Source organism: Impatiens glandulifera, chromosome 7 (assembly GCF_907164915.1).
Source record: "Impatiens glandulifera chromosome 7, dImpGla2.1, whole genome shotgun sequence".
Classification (NCBI taxonomy): domain Eukaryota; kingdom Viridiplantae; phylum Streptophyta; class Magnoliopsida; order Ericales; family Balsaminaceae; genus Impatiens; species Impatiens glandulifera.
The window spans coordinates 14,133,022-14,147,543 of NC_061868.1; the positions used below are offsets into that span (position 1 = coordinate 14,133,022).

At 28.1% G+C, this 14,522-nt stretch overlaps 1 protein-coding gene across 1 annotated transcript; it reads left to right on the top strand.

The window, feature by feature from the left end:
- The first annotated feature begins 1,413 nt into the window (after window positions 1-1,413).
- LOC124909546 lies at window positions 1,414-1,791 on the top strand. The gene has a single exon (XM_047450217.1). It carries the CDS (start codon window positions 1,414-1,416, stop codon window positions 1,789-1,791), a length of 378 nt encoding a protein of 125 aa, XP_047306173.1.
- Window positions 1,792-14,522: the final 12,731 nt, after the last annotated feature.

The following is a 14,522-nucleotide window of genomic DNA, read 5'->3' on the forward strand; positions in this document are numbered from 1 at the left end:
ATAAACTTTTATTGCTTATGGATACGTTCTTTTTACTAATCTTTCAACTAAGTTTTAAAATCATCAAAAATAGGGAAATTGTTTAGTCAAATCAAATTGACTAAAATAAACTAAGGAAATAAATTTATTTAATGTTGACATTATTTTGATAATTTATGTTAAACTTAGTTATGATCAAGCTAAGCTGTGTATTTATTTTCTGCATGCACAAATCTAAAAGACTTTTCTACTTCATACGCGGTCTGAAGTAGGCTGTCTTAGACGTCTTATGTAGTTAGACTAGGTAGTCTAACTTCTTTAGACGATGTCTAAAGAGAAGCGTAGTTAGACGAGGAAATATAACTCCTTTAGACGTTGTCTAAAGGGAAGCGTAGTTAGATGAGGGCGTCTAACTCTTTTAGACGCGGTCTAAAGAAGAACGTCTGATACCTCGCTTTAGTAGATGTCTAAAGGAAGCATCGTCTAACCACGATCTCTCAGCTTTCTGCTCCACTTTATTTTGAGTAGTCTGACAAGCCAGTTAATTCCATAAAATGAATGAATACCACGTATGCTGATATCTCTCAAATATATATTCCCAATAGAAGACAAGATTAGGGGATATTCGATGCACTACCTGTTCGGTACGGCCACGATCCAAATACTCAGAGTCTGATGTACTCTCGTACTATAGGAGGCCGTCCAACGGAGACATGCCACATGTCCACAAAGAATATTCGACTGTTGGTGTACTTCAACCATGAATAGAAGATCCAGGACAACGGTGGAACAATGGATCAAAATTCACATTATTGAATAAAAACGAACAACAAATTATCAAACACAAAAAATCTCTTACTGTCTGTCTGTCTAGCTGTGATCATATTACAATTACATATTGTTTTCTTTTTGAGAATTCTCAGTGTTGTAAGTTGAACAGTGGTTGTTCTGTTCAACAAAGAGTTAGCTAACTTAGTGAGTTGTATATGATTCAAAGTCTTTAGTGGATATCCTTCTGGTTGTCGAAGAAGGGGTGACGTAGGAGTTTTATCTCCGAACATCTATAAAACTCATTGTGTTCTTTACTTTCTGCCATTTGGATTCAATTGTCGAAAGCTTCAAATCCAAAACACAGTTCCGCATTTGAATCCATTTCAAGAGTTTGGAAGATTTGTGAATAATAGAAACAAATAATAATCCCTCACATGATTATTATCGAATCGTTTATCGTAAGTTGTTTATAATAGTCACACCCTAGTCTCTATTGTTAACACCGATCCTAACATGATTAATGACATTCAATTTCATGATAGGAACGATTCACACTCATAGGAAGCCGAGAAGAATGGGAAACTAATTTCCAGCAAGGTATGAAATGTTAATCGATAAAGGGGGATAGTTGTAGAGTGGGCTCCATTGGTTTGGTTGTCCAATATGATCCCAAAACAACAATTCATACTTTGGATTGCGTTTGGAGAAAGGTTGCACACGAGGGATTGGGTAAAGAAGTACATGGAGATTCTAGATGATAGCTGCCTATTATGCGAAGGGAATGAGGAATCTATTGATCACCAACTAGGCGGCTGCGCATTTACAAGATTGGTTTGGAACAAATATGCATCAAATATGGGTTTATTGAGATTTCCGGGGGATTGGGAGGAAGTTAAGGTGGCTATCCTAACTAAAGTCAAAGGTAAAAAAATTTCAGGAAGTGTTTATAAATGCGGGTTTGGAACGGTTGTTTACCATATTTTGGGTGAAAAGAACGCAAGAGTCTATGGGAGAGTTCGTAGAAGTGTGGATGAAGTGTGAAAGGACGCTATGATCGATTGTCGGGCTCTCATTGACACGTGGAGGCGAATTCCTGATGACGAAAGAAATTGGGAGTCATGCAAAAGATGGGGTATCAAATACTCGAAAGTCAGAAAAATTAGTATGTTTAAAACGAGATATATAGATTAGCTTAATTCAATGTAATAATTCATAAAACTTATAAGTTTTGAATGTTTTTTTTTTCATTCCGAACTTTATTTTATAAACTTAGAATGATAAAACAAATTATGTATGTTTTTTTTTTTCTTTTTAGGAGTTTTTAATAAATTGACATTAAGTTGTTTTTCCAAGAAAAAAAAGTCTATAATATATATATATATATATATATATATATATATATATATATATATATATATTTAAATCATCTTACCTATTAGTTTTTTTGTTTAATTAATATAATTTATAAATACTTTTTTTATAAGAACGCTAGGTTCTGCTTATTATTCGGAGTGGGACTAATTTCCGCGAATTAAGAATATAGTCCGCAAATAAAGATGACAATTTGAAAATGCCTCAAGGTAACCGATCCGAACTGAACTAATTGTTATGTTTTTTTTCCGCTTTAACCGAAGATCAGGATGGATTAAGGAAAACCCAAAATATGTTGACCGTGGTTTGGGAGGGAGGGTATTTACGTGTCTTAAATCGCACCAAATCTAAATTTTGTTTTTAATTATAATTGTTTTAAATAATCAATATATATACTTATTTAATTCAATAAACTTTTTTTCATTACTTATTTTTTATCTTCACTTTTTTAATATAATCATTAAAAGTTTATATTAACATATAAATATAAAATTATTTTATTTTATTACTTATATTCTTGAAATTTTTTATTTTCGGTGCACCGCGGAAAACTCTATCTCGGTCATGACGAGGATGATTCTTATTTAAATGGCCGTCGGGGATCGGGGCGATGATCGGTGCGAGTTCCCGAACCGAACTGCTCCATTGATATCTCTACCTGCAAATACACTTAATTAGACGAGCGAAACTTGTCGACTAACGTGCTCAAACCTATGACCTAAAGGAGGATTATGATATCCAGCTCTGGCGTTAGGTTAGAAGATTGAATTTTATAAACACTTATTTTATAATTAAATTGTTATTTATTTTAATATTCTTAATAATGAATTGATATTTGAATATGAATGTAAATAAAATTGATTTGATTGGGTTTAAATGGCAACAAAAATGACCGAGTCTAGCATTCTTTGGTAAAACTAAGAAGATCAAATTTCCATCCTTTTTAGATAATGCAAATGAGCAACTAGGCCTTGAAAGAATATGGCTACCTATCCATGATTATAAGTCACATGCAGAGGAGACATTTGCGGTATTTTAACATATTTGGCAGAAGGTAGACAACTTAGTTTAAACAACAGGAGGTACACAACTTAGTTTAAACAACCATTCTATAATAGGCTGCTTCATATTTTTTTTTGTCGTGATAAATAATCTTTTCTAATAGAATTTCATGAAACAACATATTATTTCTCGATTTAACACATAATCTAGATACCTCATGCCACTGTTTAATACAATTGACTTTAATTCTTTTACGTGAACTTTGCCTCTCTTTAAACCTCTTATCATATAACGACATTGGTGTTACATGATTATGTTTCTCTTGTCAATAATGTCTTTTATGTTCGTACAAAATATATAAAAATTAAATTTTACGTGTTGTTCAAATTTTTTTTTATTATCCGATATATACCTACTAAGATCAAATTGCGGACCTACTCACCAAAAGTCATGTGTCAAACCGTTTTACTCTAGTATGCTACAGACAAATTCATTGTGTGTAGCACTCAGTATATTAAATCAAAGAATTAAAATATATTTGAGGATTTCTTTTTCTTTTTTTAAGGTAGGAAGCTAGAATTACCTACTACAATTTAAATCGTTTTAAGTAGACAAGTATAAATTTAGACTTTTTACATTGACTCATTTCATTATATATATATATATATATATATATATATTATTTATATATTATTTATAAAAAAAACACATTACAATAAATTTATTTAAGCTTTTCTATGTTTGTCTTATCAGCTTTCTTCTATGAGTGATAAAGTGTTTGGGATGACAATCAGGATATTCACAACACTAAATGTTTTGTCCATTTTTGCTTATTGTTTGTCTTAGTGCAAGTTATTTTGTGTCATGTTGGATTTTACAAGCTTTTAATCTTTGTCTTGTGGATTATATTTTTTTTCTGAAAATATATGTCTTATGTATGAATTTGTCGCCATATTGTAATAGATTATTCCTTCAATTTTATCTACTAATTCAAAATATTTTTAGTAATAAAAACATTCATGTAAAGTAATTTGAAAAATAAAAATAATGCATTTTGTAAGTAATTGCGTAATTTATCTACCTACATATGTCACACCATATAGAGCCAAACAAGTAGTCTTTATTGACCGCTTCTTTTTATATTTGGTTAGTGTAAGGAATTAGAAAACAAGGGCACACAAATTAATTTGAAGATAAGGGATAAGAAGAAACATGTGATAGAAATTAAGATGAACGCGTAGATTCCTATGTAAATGTAAGAGATTTACAAATAAGAGATATGTCTTTCATGTTATTAAAAAAATATAAAAATACATAATTAGTTGGATAATGCACCATTTCTAAATAATATCAAAGAATCATATTTATGAAATATGACAAAAGATATAAGAACCGACCGAGTCATATAGTCATTGAAGGCTAGCTTTGGTCAAATGATCATGCATGTTCCACGTGGCTTGTTAAGGATAAGGGATTGTGATGAATGAAGATGTTGTCTGTCTGTCAGCTAATATAATACGACAAGAATCTCCTACTATAAATAAGTTCGAAGAACTCTTTTCCAATTCCATTCCAATTAATTCATTTCCTTTTAGAGTAAGAAATGATCCATAAAGGTCTAGTCTTGGGGATGGTTTTTCTCTTGATCCTTTCTGCTTGGGCGGATAATTCAAACCCTCTTAAAGGTGATCATATATGATATATATGTTTCCCATTATTAATCAATGTTTAGTTTTCAATAATTATCATTATACTTTTAGTATAAATAGTTGTTTTTACATGACTATATATATATGCAGATGAAGAAATGAATAAGAAGTCAGACCGAGTTTTACCGACAGATGATCCTGCCACGACACAAGAGACTGGTCCACACTACTCGGTGAATCAGCGGAGGATTAGTTGGTGCTGCCAATGGGGACCTGCTCGTGGGCAATGCTTGCGGTTTTGCTAATCGCTTCACTATTGGGCACATTAAAATGTTGTGCCCTTAATTCCTAAGAATAAATTCTGGTAAAAAATAAAACTGTGGCTTGGAAATAATAAGAGAAAATAAATATATATCCTACTCTATTATGAGAGAAGTGAACAATATCCAGCTAGTTCATCTTCCTTTTTTTCTTTTTTTTTTTAAAAAATAATGTTAATGAAGTTTACACCTTTACTTCTTTCTTAATACCTGGTCATCGATTATAATTTGTTCAAATTACATAACATCTCGAGTTTCTAATCTTTAATTTTAAAAATTAATTAATTTCACATCTGTTACATAAATGTTTCTTTTACCTAAGGAAAACGTTTCCTTCAAATATTTTTAATAAAAGAATTAAAAATCATTTTCTAAAAATAAAAATTTGTTCAATTTAGTACCAATTTTTAACGTTTCATGTTATTATTGACATATACTTAACAACATGATATGATAACTATAGCAATAACAACTTTATATGATAACAATATCACTATTAGTTCATAATTAACTATTATTTTTAAATGATGATAGCAAATACAGTCGTTAAAGATAGATTATGTTGGGACAAATCAAATTGACTAAAATAAACTAAAGAAATAAGTTTATTTAATGCTGACATTATTTTGATGATTTATGTTAAACATAGTTATGATCAAGCTAAGTCGTCTATTTGTTTTGTACAAGAGAAAATCTAAAAGACTTTGCTAATATAGACGCGGTCTGAAGCAGGTAGTCTTAGACGTCAAACGTAGTTAGACGAGGTAGTCTAACTAGTTAGACAAGGTAGTCTAACTCCTTTAAACGATGTCTAAAGGAAAACATAGTTAGACGAGGTAGTCCAACTCCTTTAGACGATGTCTAAAGGGATGCGTAGTTAGACGAGGACGTCTAACTCCTTTAGACGATGTCTAAAGGGAAACGTAGTTAGACGAAGTAGTCTAACTCCTTTAGACGATGTCAAAAGGGAAGCGTAGTTAGACTAGGATGTATAACTCCATTAGACGCGGTCTAAAAGCAAGCGTAGTTAGACGAGGACGTCTAACTCCTTTAGATGTTGTCGAAAGGGAAACGTAGTTAGACGAGGTAGTTTAACTCCTCTAGACGCAGTCTAAAGGAAAGCGTAGTTAGACGAGGACGTCTAACTCCTTTAGACGCGGTCTAAAGGGATACGTAGTTAGACAAGGATGTCTAACTCCTTTAGACGCGGTGCAAAGGGATGCATAGTTAGACGAGAACGTCTAACTCCTTTAGACGCGGTCTAAAGGGATGCGTAGTTAGACGAGGACGTCTAACTCCTTTAGATATAGTCTAAGGGATGCGTAGTTGGACGAGGTCGTCTAACTCCTTTAGGCGCGGTCTAAAGGAAAGCGCAGTTAGACGATGACGTCGAACTCCTTTAGACGCAATCTAAAGAAGTACGTTAATGCCTTGCTTTAGCAGTGGTCTGAAAGATGCATCTGTAAATCCACGATCACTTAGTTGTCTGCTCCACTTCTTTCAACAGTCTGACAAACCAGCTAATTCCATCAAATGAATGAATACCACATATGTGAATATCTCTCAGTACAGGACAAGATTAGATGATATTTGGCGCACTACCTATTCGGTACGACCACGATCCAAATTCTTAGAGTCTGATGTACTCTTGTACTCAGAGGAGACCGTCCAACGGAAACATGTCACGTGTTAACAAAGAATATTCGACCGTTGGTTTACTTCATATATATATAGATGCTCAAGGATAACAGTTGAACTGATTCACACATTCGATTCAAGAAAGTTTCAAAAAGAAAAAAACATCTCTCTTACTTTTTAGCTGTAATCATATTGCAATTGCATACTGTATTTTCTATAAGAAACCTTAGTGCTGTAAGTTGAACAGAGGTTGTTCTGTTCAATAAAAAGTTAGCTAGATCAATGAGCTGTATTTGACTCAATGTCTTTAGTATCTTTCTAGTTGTGGAAGAAGGGGTGACATATGAGTTTTATCTCCGAACATCCATAAAACTCCTTGTGTTCTTTACATTCTGTAATTTCATTCAGTTGTCCAAAGTTTCAAATCCAACAAACATTTCCGCACTTGAATCCATTTCAAATGTTTAGAGGATTTACGAATAATAGAAACAGATATTAATCCCTCATAGGATTACTATCGAAGAGTTTATCGTGAACTGTTAACAATAGTTAGACCTTAGTTTTTATTGGTAGCACCGATCCCAACAGATTATATTGCTAAAATTTAACATTTATGTATTCACGAAACTATATATAAGAGTAACATTGCGTTACGAAGAGTGAATCTTAAAATAACAAATGTCATGGGTTCGATTTGATTTTCACTTATAACAATTTTAATAGGAGTGAAAGTCTTAATTGTGAGTGTCATGCTATTAAAAAAATAAAAAAGTTAAATTGTGTTATGAGAGAGTAAATTAACCATATGAAAGGGAGAACAAAGTTTTTATTAGGGAAATTTGTTAACGAAACTTTAATTATAACATTACAAATATGGTTATGCTCGATCTTCACTACAAAAAAAACTAACAATTTAGCAATTGTCCTAGCATTAGTTCAGAACTTTGCAATTATATTTGCACAAACCCCTAAACATTGTAAATACCTGGTTGCTAATCAACATTAGTGTTTACACTAACTATTTCAACATCATTTCTACTAAATACATATGTAATGAAAAAATCCATTTTTTCTAAAACTATAACTATCCATGGTTAATATATATATATATATATATATATATATATATATATATATATATATATATATATTGCCATAAGTTTTTCAATATATGTTTTATTAATTGCAATAAAAATTTTAATAAGATGAATTTAATAAACAATAAAAATATATTCAACAAAAACTGCAATACCTACATTATTTATATGAATTATTCATTAAAAAAAACTTATAAATTTACGTAACACAATATTCTTTGCAATAACATATTAAATTTCATACCGTTCTTCGCAATATATATATTTATAATTTGCATAATAATTACAAATATGTCTGCAATTTAATTTGCATATTTTATTTGAAATTTTATTTATATTACTCAATTTATATTTTCATTTATTATAGCATTATCATTTGCATTATATGTAATAGATCTGCAACTTTCTTCGCATTATCACAACTAAAATTATATTATTGATAATACTGCAACTATTACTACAATTATCTTATTCACAACTTTGCATTACTATTAACAATAACTTATACAACCTCATTTGTATTATTGCATGATTTGCATAATTCTATATAATATATTTTTTAATTGCATTAAATTTGCATAATTTTTGCAACCTTCTGCGCATTATTTGAAAACCAATATTATAATTCAAATTGAAATGATTCCTATATATAAATAATAACCAAATAAGCTTTAATTATATGATCAATTCTTAGTAAACTTATATAATTTATTATAAATTTGCAAAACATATTTGCAAATTAAATTCATCAAGTACTTATGTTCCAAAAATATGAACAAAAATATGCCAAATTTTACACATTTACATATCTAAATAGCTCCAAATTATGTTTCACTCCATCCACTGATATTTACTTTTTTCAATCCATCTTCATTTTTACAAACGTGTATAAATTCAACAATGTGTGTAATTAGATTTATTATTTTGTTTATATATTGAATAATATATAATTTTGATTTTCTTATAGTTTTGGCAGCCTAAGACTCATCCCACCCATCATGAGACATTCACCAATAACATTATACAACTCATATATTGGGCATAGAATTAAATCATTTGAAACTTAATATTAGGATCGATGTTGACAATAGAGACTAGGGTCTGACTATTGTGAACAACTTACGATAAACGATTCGATAATAATCATGTGAGGGATTAGTATATGTTTCTATTTTTCGCAAATCTTCACAAACTCTTGAAACGGATTCAAGTGTGGAACTGTTTTTTGGATTTAAAGCTTTATCAAATGAATGTAAATGGAAGAAAGTAAAGAATACATGGAGTTTTATGGATGTTCAGAGATAAAACTCATACGTCACCCCTTTTCCACAACCGGAAGGATATCCACTAAGGCTTTAATTCATATACAACTCATTGAACTAGCTAACTCTCTGTTGAACAAAATACCCTCTATTCAACTTACAACACTGAAGTTTCTTACAGATAAGACAGTATGCATTTACAATATGATTATAACTAGACAATAAGAGGTTTTTGCTATAGCTTAAGAGACTTTCTTAAAGCGAATGTGTGAAGCGGTTCGACCGTTGTCCTTGGGATTCTATCTATGGTTGAAGTGCACCAACAGTCGAATATTCTTTGTGGACATGTGGCATGTGTCCGTTAGATGGCCGCTTATAGTACGAGAGTACATCAGACTCTGAGTATTAAGATCGTGGCCATACCGAATAGGTAGTACGCCAAATATCCTCTAATCTTGTCTTGTAATTGGAATGCAATTGAGAGATATCTGCGTACATAACGTCCATTCATTTGATAGAATCAGTTGGATTGTCAGACTATTGAAGGAATCAGATGGATTGTCAGACTACTGAAGGCAGGAACAGTAGACAGCTAAGTACAAGTGGTTAGACAGATACTTCCTTCAAACAACTGCTAAAGTAAGTCTTCATACGTTGTTCTTTAGACCGCGTATAAAAGAGTTAGACGCCGTCTAACTACATTACCCTTTAAATCGCGTCTAAAGGAGTTAGACGATCTCGTCTAACTGCGTTTCCATTTAGACTGCGTCTAAAGGAGTTAGACACCCTCGTCTAACTATGTTTCCCTTTAGACCACGTCTAAAGGAGTTAAACTTCCTTGTCTAACTACGTTTACCTTTAGACCGCGTCTAAAGGAGTTAGACTTCTTCGTCTAACTACATTTCCCTTTAGATCGCGTCTAAAGGAGTTAGACAACCTCATCTAACTATGATGCCCTATATACCGCGTCTAAAGGAGTTAAACTATCTCGTCTAAATATGTTTCCCTTTAAACCGCGTATAAAGGATTTAGACTTCCTCCACTAACTACGTTTCCCTTTATATCGCGTCTAAAGAAGTTAGACTTCCTCGTCTAACTACGTTTCCCCATAGACCGCGTATAAAGGATTTAGACTTCCTCGTCTAAATACATTTCCTTTTAGACCGCGTCTAAAGGAGTTAGACTTCCTCGTCTAACTACGTTACCCTCTAGACCGCGTCTAAAGGAGTTCGACTTCCTTTTCTAACTACGTTTCCCTTTAGACCACGTCTAAAGGAGTTAGACTTTCTTGTCTAACTACGTTACTCTTTAGACCGCATCTAAAGGAGTTAAACTTCCACGTCTAACTACGTTTCACTTTAGACTGCATCTAAAGGAGTTAGAGTTCCTTGTCTAACTATGTTTCCTTTTAGACCGTGTCTAAAGGAGTTAGACGACCTTGTCTAACGACGTAAGATGTCTATAACTACGGCGATAGTCACTAGTAAAAAAGTAACATTTAAGGGCGGTTTTTACCACCATTATTGCATAATTTACCGCTACTAAAAGACAATTACGGCGGTAAAATTACCGTAGTCAACCGCCGTTAATAGTTCCGCCGTTAAAGATATTTTGACAATTAAGGGCGGTAAATTTACCGTAGATACTAGCTTTTAACTGCGATTTATAAAATTACAGTTAATAGTCTTTAACTGCGGTTTATAAGACTGTAGTTAATAGTCTCTAACTGCGGTTCCTAAAATCGTAGTAAATTGTTTACTTATAAAGGCGGGATTTTCACTGCAAGTAATAGTTTCTAATTGCGGTTTAAAAACCGCAGTTATTAGTGGCTATAAAGGCGGTACAAAAACCGTAGTTAATATTTAGTTGGCTATATATAAATGTTACCGTAAGTAATAGTCTTTAACTTCTGTTTAAAAACCACAATTAATAGTGTTCACAAGTTAACAATTACTTGGCTATATATAAAAACAATATTTTTACTAGAAATAATTGTCTCTAATTACGGTTTTAAAAATAGCTGATAATTATAAATGTAATTAATAGTCCATTGGCAACAATAAAAATGATTCAAAATAATATTATATAATTAACACTCAATTTTTATATTATAATATTATATAAAAATATAATTATATTCAAATATAATTACATCAAAATATAATTATATAGTATTTAAAGTCATACAAAATAAACATTATTATATCAATAAAAATGATCAAATTTTAAAATTTGAAACAACTTATTTTCCTTTTCTTCTTTCTCCCTAACTTCTCTTCCTTTTCTTCCTTATCCTCTTCATTTTCTTCCTCCTCCCGACCTATAAAAGATTCAAATACAAATTTATCAATTAGTAACAAATTACACTTTTTTACTCTCTTTTAACAAGCAAAAAACTAAGTAAAATATTCCCTATACTAAATAAATTGATATAAATTACATATGATATAAATTACATATGATAAATTAATTGGAAAAGAGAATTCATACTAAGCTGTAAATTTCCCTCAAACAAATTTTATTGTGTCCTTGTTTTAATTTTGGATTTCCAAAAGAAATCACTTAAATAAAATCATGGAGAAAAATAAGAAAATGAATTTAGAACATTCATTAGTTTTTTCAAATTTATATCAATGACAACCGCATTTTGATAACCTAAAATTCATAAATAAAGTTAATTATATTCAACGACAAAATTTCTTTCATGCTTCTATTAATACACCATTACACAACTTAATAAATGCATCTTTACAAACTAACAAATATTCATTATCTACAAGATGGAACAAAAGTACTATACTTACAAATCAGAAATCTTCTTCAAATGTACTAGGGAGCCGGGTGAACCTATAAAAAAATCTTCTTCAAATGTATCGAGTAAACCTATGAAAAAATCTTTTTCAAATGTATCAAGTAAGATGAATCGCTAGAAAGATAATAGAGAATGTAGATAATGCGCAAAAAGAGAATATGGAATTTAGATAGTGAATAGGTTGAAGCTCCACAAAAAGAGGAAGATGAAACCGTGGAGAAGAAAATGGAGTACGGTGAAGTGGAATAAATAACTATTAATTCCTTAATATTTTTATTATTTTATATAATTAAAAATTATATAATATTAAATACATTAATTCTCAATTATATTTATAAAATTACATATTATATAATTCAAAGATATTATATGCATTTCATTTTTTTAATTAAATTCTTATATTTTTTTATTCATATTTAAAAATTACAAATTTTATTTTATTTTATAAAGTACAAATTTTATAAAAAATAAACACTAATATTAATTAAAACTGATATATAATTATAAATATATACAATAATTTTTTATAAAAAATATTTATATTCTCGTACTAAAAAATTTATAGTTTTTCGTCGCTTTTATTATTATTACTTAGGATTACCATTATGATTACCAGATTATTAAAAATCCTAAATATTTATCTAAACATAAATTATTACTTAGGATTACCATTATGATTACCAGATTATTAACAATCCTAAATATTTATCTAAACATAAATTAGAAATAAAATAAAAAATACTTTCACACACTTTCTTAATTAGTTTTTTTTATTTTCTTTAATTAAAAACCAAAAATATTTTTATTGTATTTTATAATTTATAAATTATAAATTAAAATACAAAAAATATTATTAATAATTAAACAAATTACAATTTCAAATACTTTAGTTTAAACTAAATCCAAAAACAAATATAACAAAAATTGCTAAATAAATAATTGATGACAATTTATCTCCATTAATCAATAAGAAAATAGTGATTGATATGATCAAATCTTCATTAAAATATTTTAGGAATGTAAATTAGATAAAAATGACTGGTCTTTCATATTTTTAGAATTTATTTAATAAAAAGTTTACATAATATATATATAATTTTATATAAGTAATTTAGATATAAATTTTGACTAAAATGATAGAGAGTTTATCTTCAATTAAAATATATGAATATTATATATATATATATATATATATATATATATTATCATTTGAAATTTAGATATATTATTTGTATGATAAAATTATTTAATATAAAATTAATCTTAAATAAAAAAAAATTAAAAATATTTATGTAGTTGTGATGAATTATTCAAATTACCAAGTTTTTATAAATATAAAGTTGTAAATTAGACTTTTGTTATTAATTAAAATTTAATTTTATGAATTAATTTGAGATGAATTAGTCTATTATTTAATTAGTGATTAAATATTAATAAGATTTAATATTACTTTTAATATTATTTATAAACTAAATATATATAAAATTATGAAACTAAATTTTTGTATCGATATAATAGTTTAATATTTAAATTTATAATAATATATAATTATTGATTCAATAAAATATATATATATATATATATATATATATATATATATATATATATATATATATATATATATATATATATATATATATATATATATATATATTTATTGGTTATAACTAATTTGTTTAAAGTCTTAATAATGTTAATTAGTATATATATATATATATATATATATATATATATATATATATATATATATATATATATATATATTATTTAAAGAATTTAATTAAAATATAAGTTAAAAATAATAATATAACAAAATGCTAAGTAAATAATTGATAACAATTTATCTTCATTAATCAATAAATTTTTTTTTGACAATATCAAATCTCCATTAAACATATTTTAAGAATCTAACTAATATAAAAATTACTAATTATTCATATTTTTAGAATTTATTTCACTTAAAAATATACTAGTGAATACCAAATTATATAAAGGTTTATACAAAAATGATAAATAGTTTATCTTAATATATATTTATATATTATTTTATAAAAGACATAATTTAAATATAAATTTTGATTAAAATGATAAAATGTTTATCTTCAATTAAAATGAATATAATATATATATATATATATAATATATATATATATATATTATAAGAAATTTAGATATAATATTTGTAAATGTGATTAAATTATTTACCATTAATTAGTTAAAGAAAAAAATATTAATAAGATTTAATATTATTTTTAGTATTATTTATAAACTAAATGTATAAAAAATTATGAAACTAAATTTAATTTAAATTTAACCGATATAATAGGTTAATATTTTAATTTATAATAATATTTAATTATTGACTCAATCACTTCTTTAAACTTATATTTTAATTATATTTCTAAGATCATGCATATAAATAATCTTATTTATCTTTATAAAATTAAATTAATATTTATTTTTAACTTACTTTTGTACAAAAATTATATATACATATTAGAGGGAGTCAGATCTGCTACCAGACCATGTTTAAATTTGCTGAAATATTGAAATATTGAAAATATATTGTTATAAGTATATACTAGTATATTTATTAATTAAAATGAAATATTGAATATATA

What these genes read in the sequence shown, in the direction of transcription:
- LOC124909546 (XM_047450217.1), top strand. Translation starts at nt 1,414, where the DNA reads ATGATCCCAAAACAACAATTCATACTTTGGATTGCGTTTGGAGAAAGG.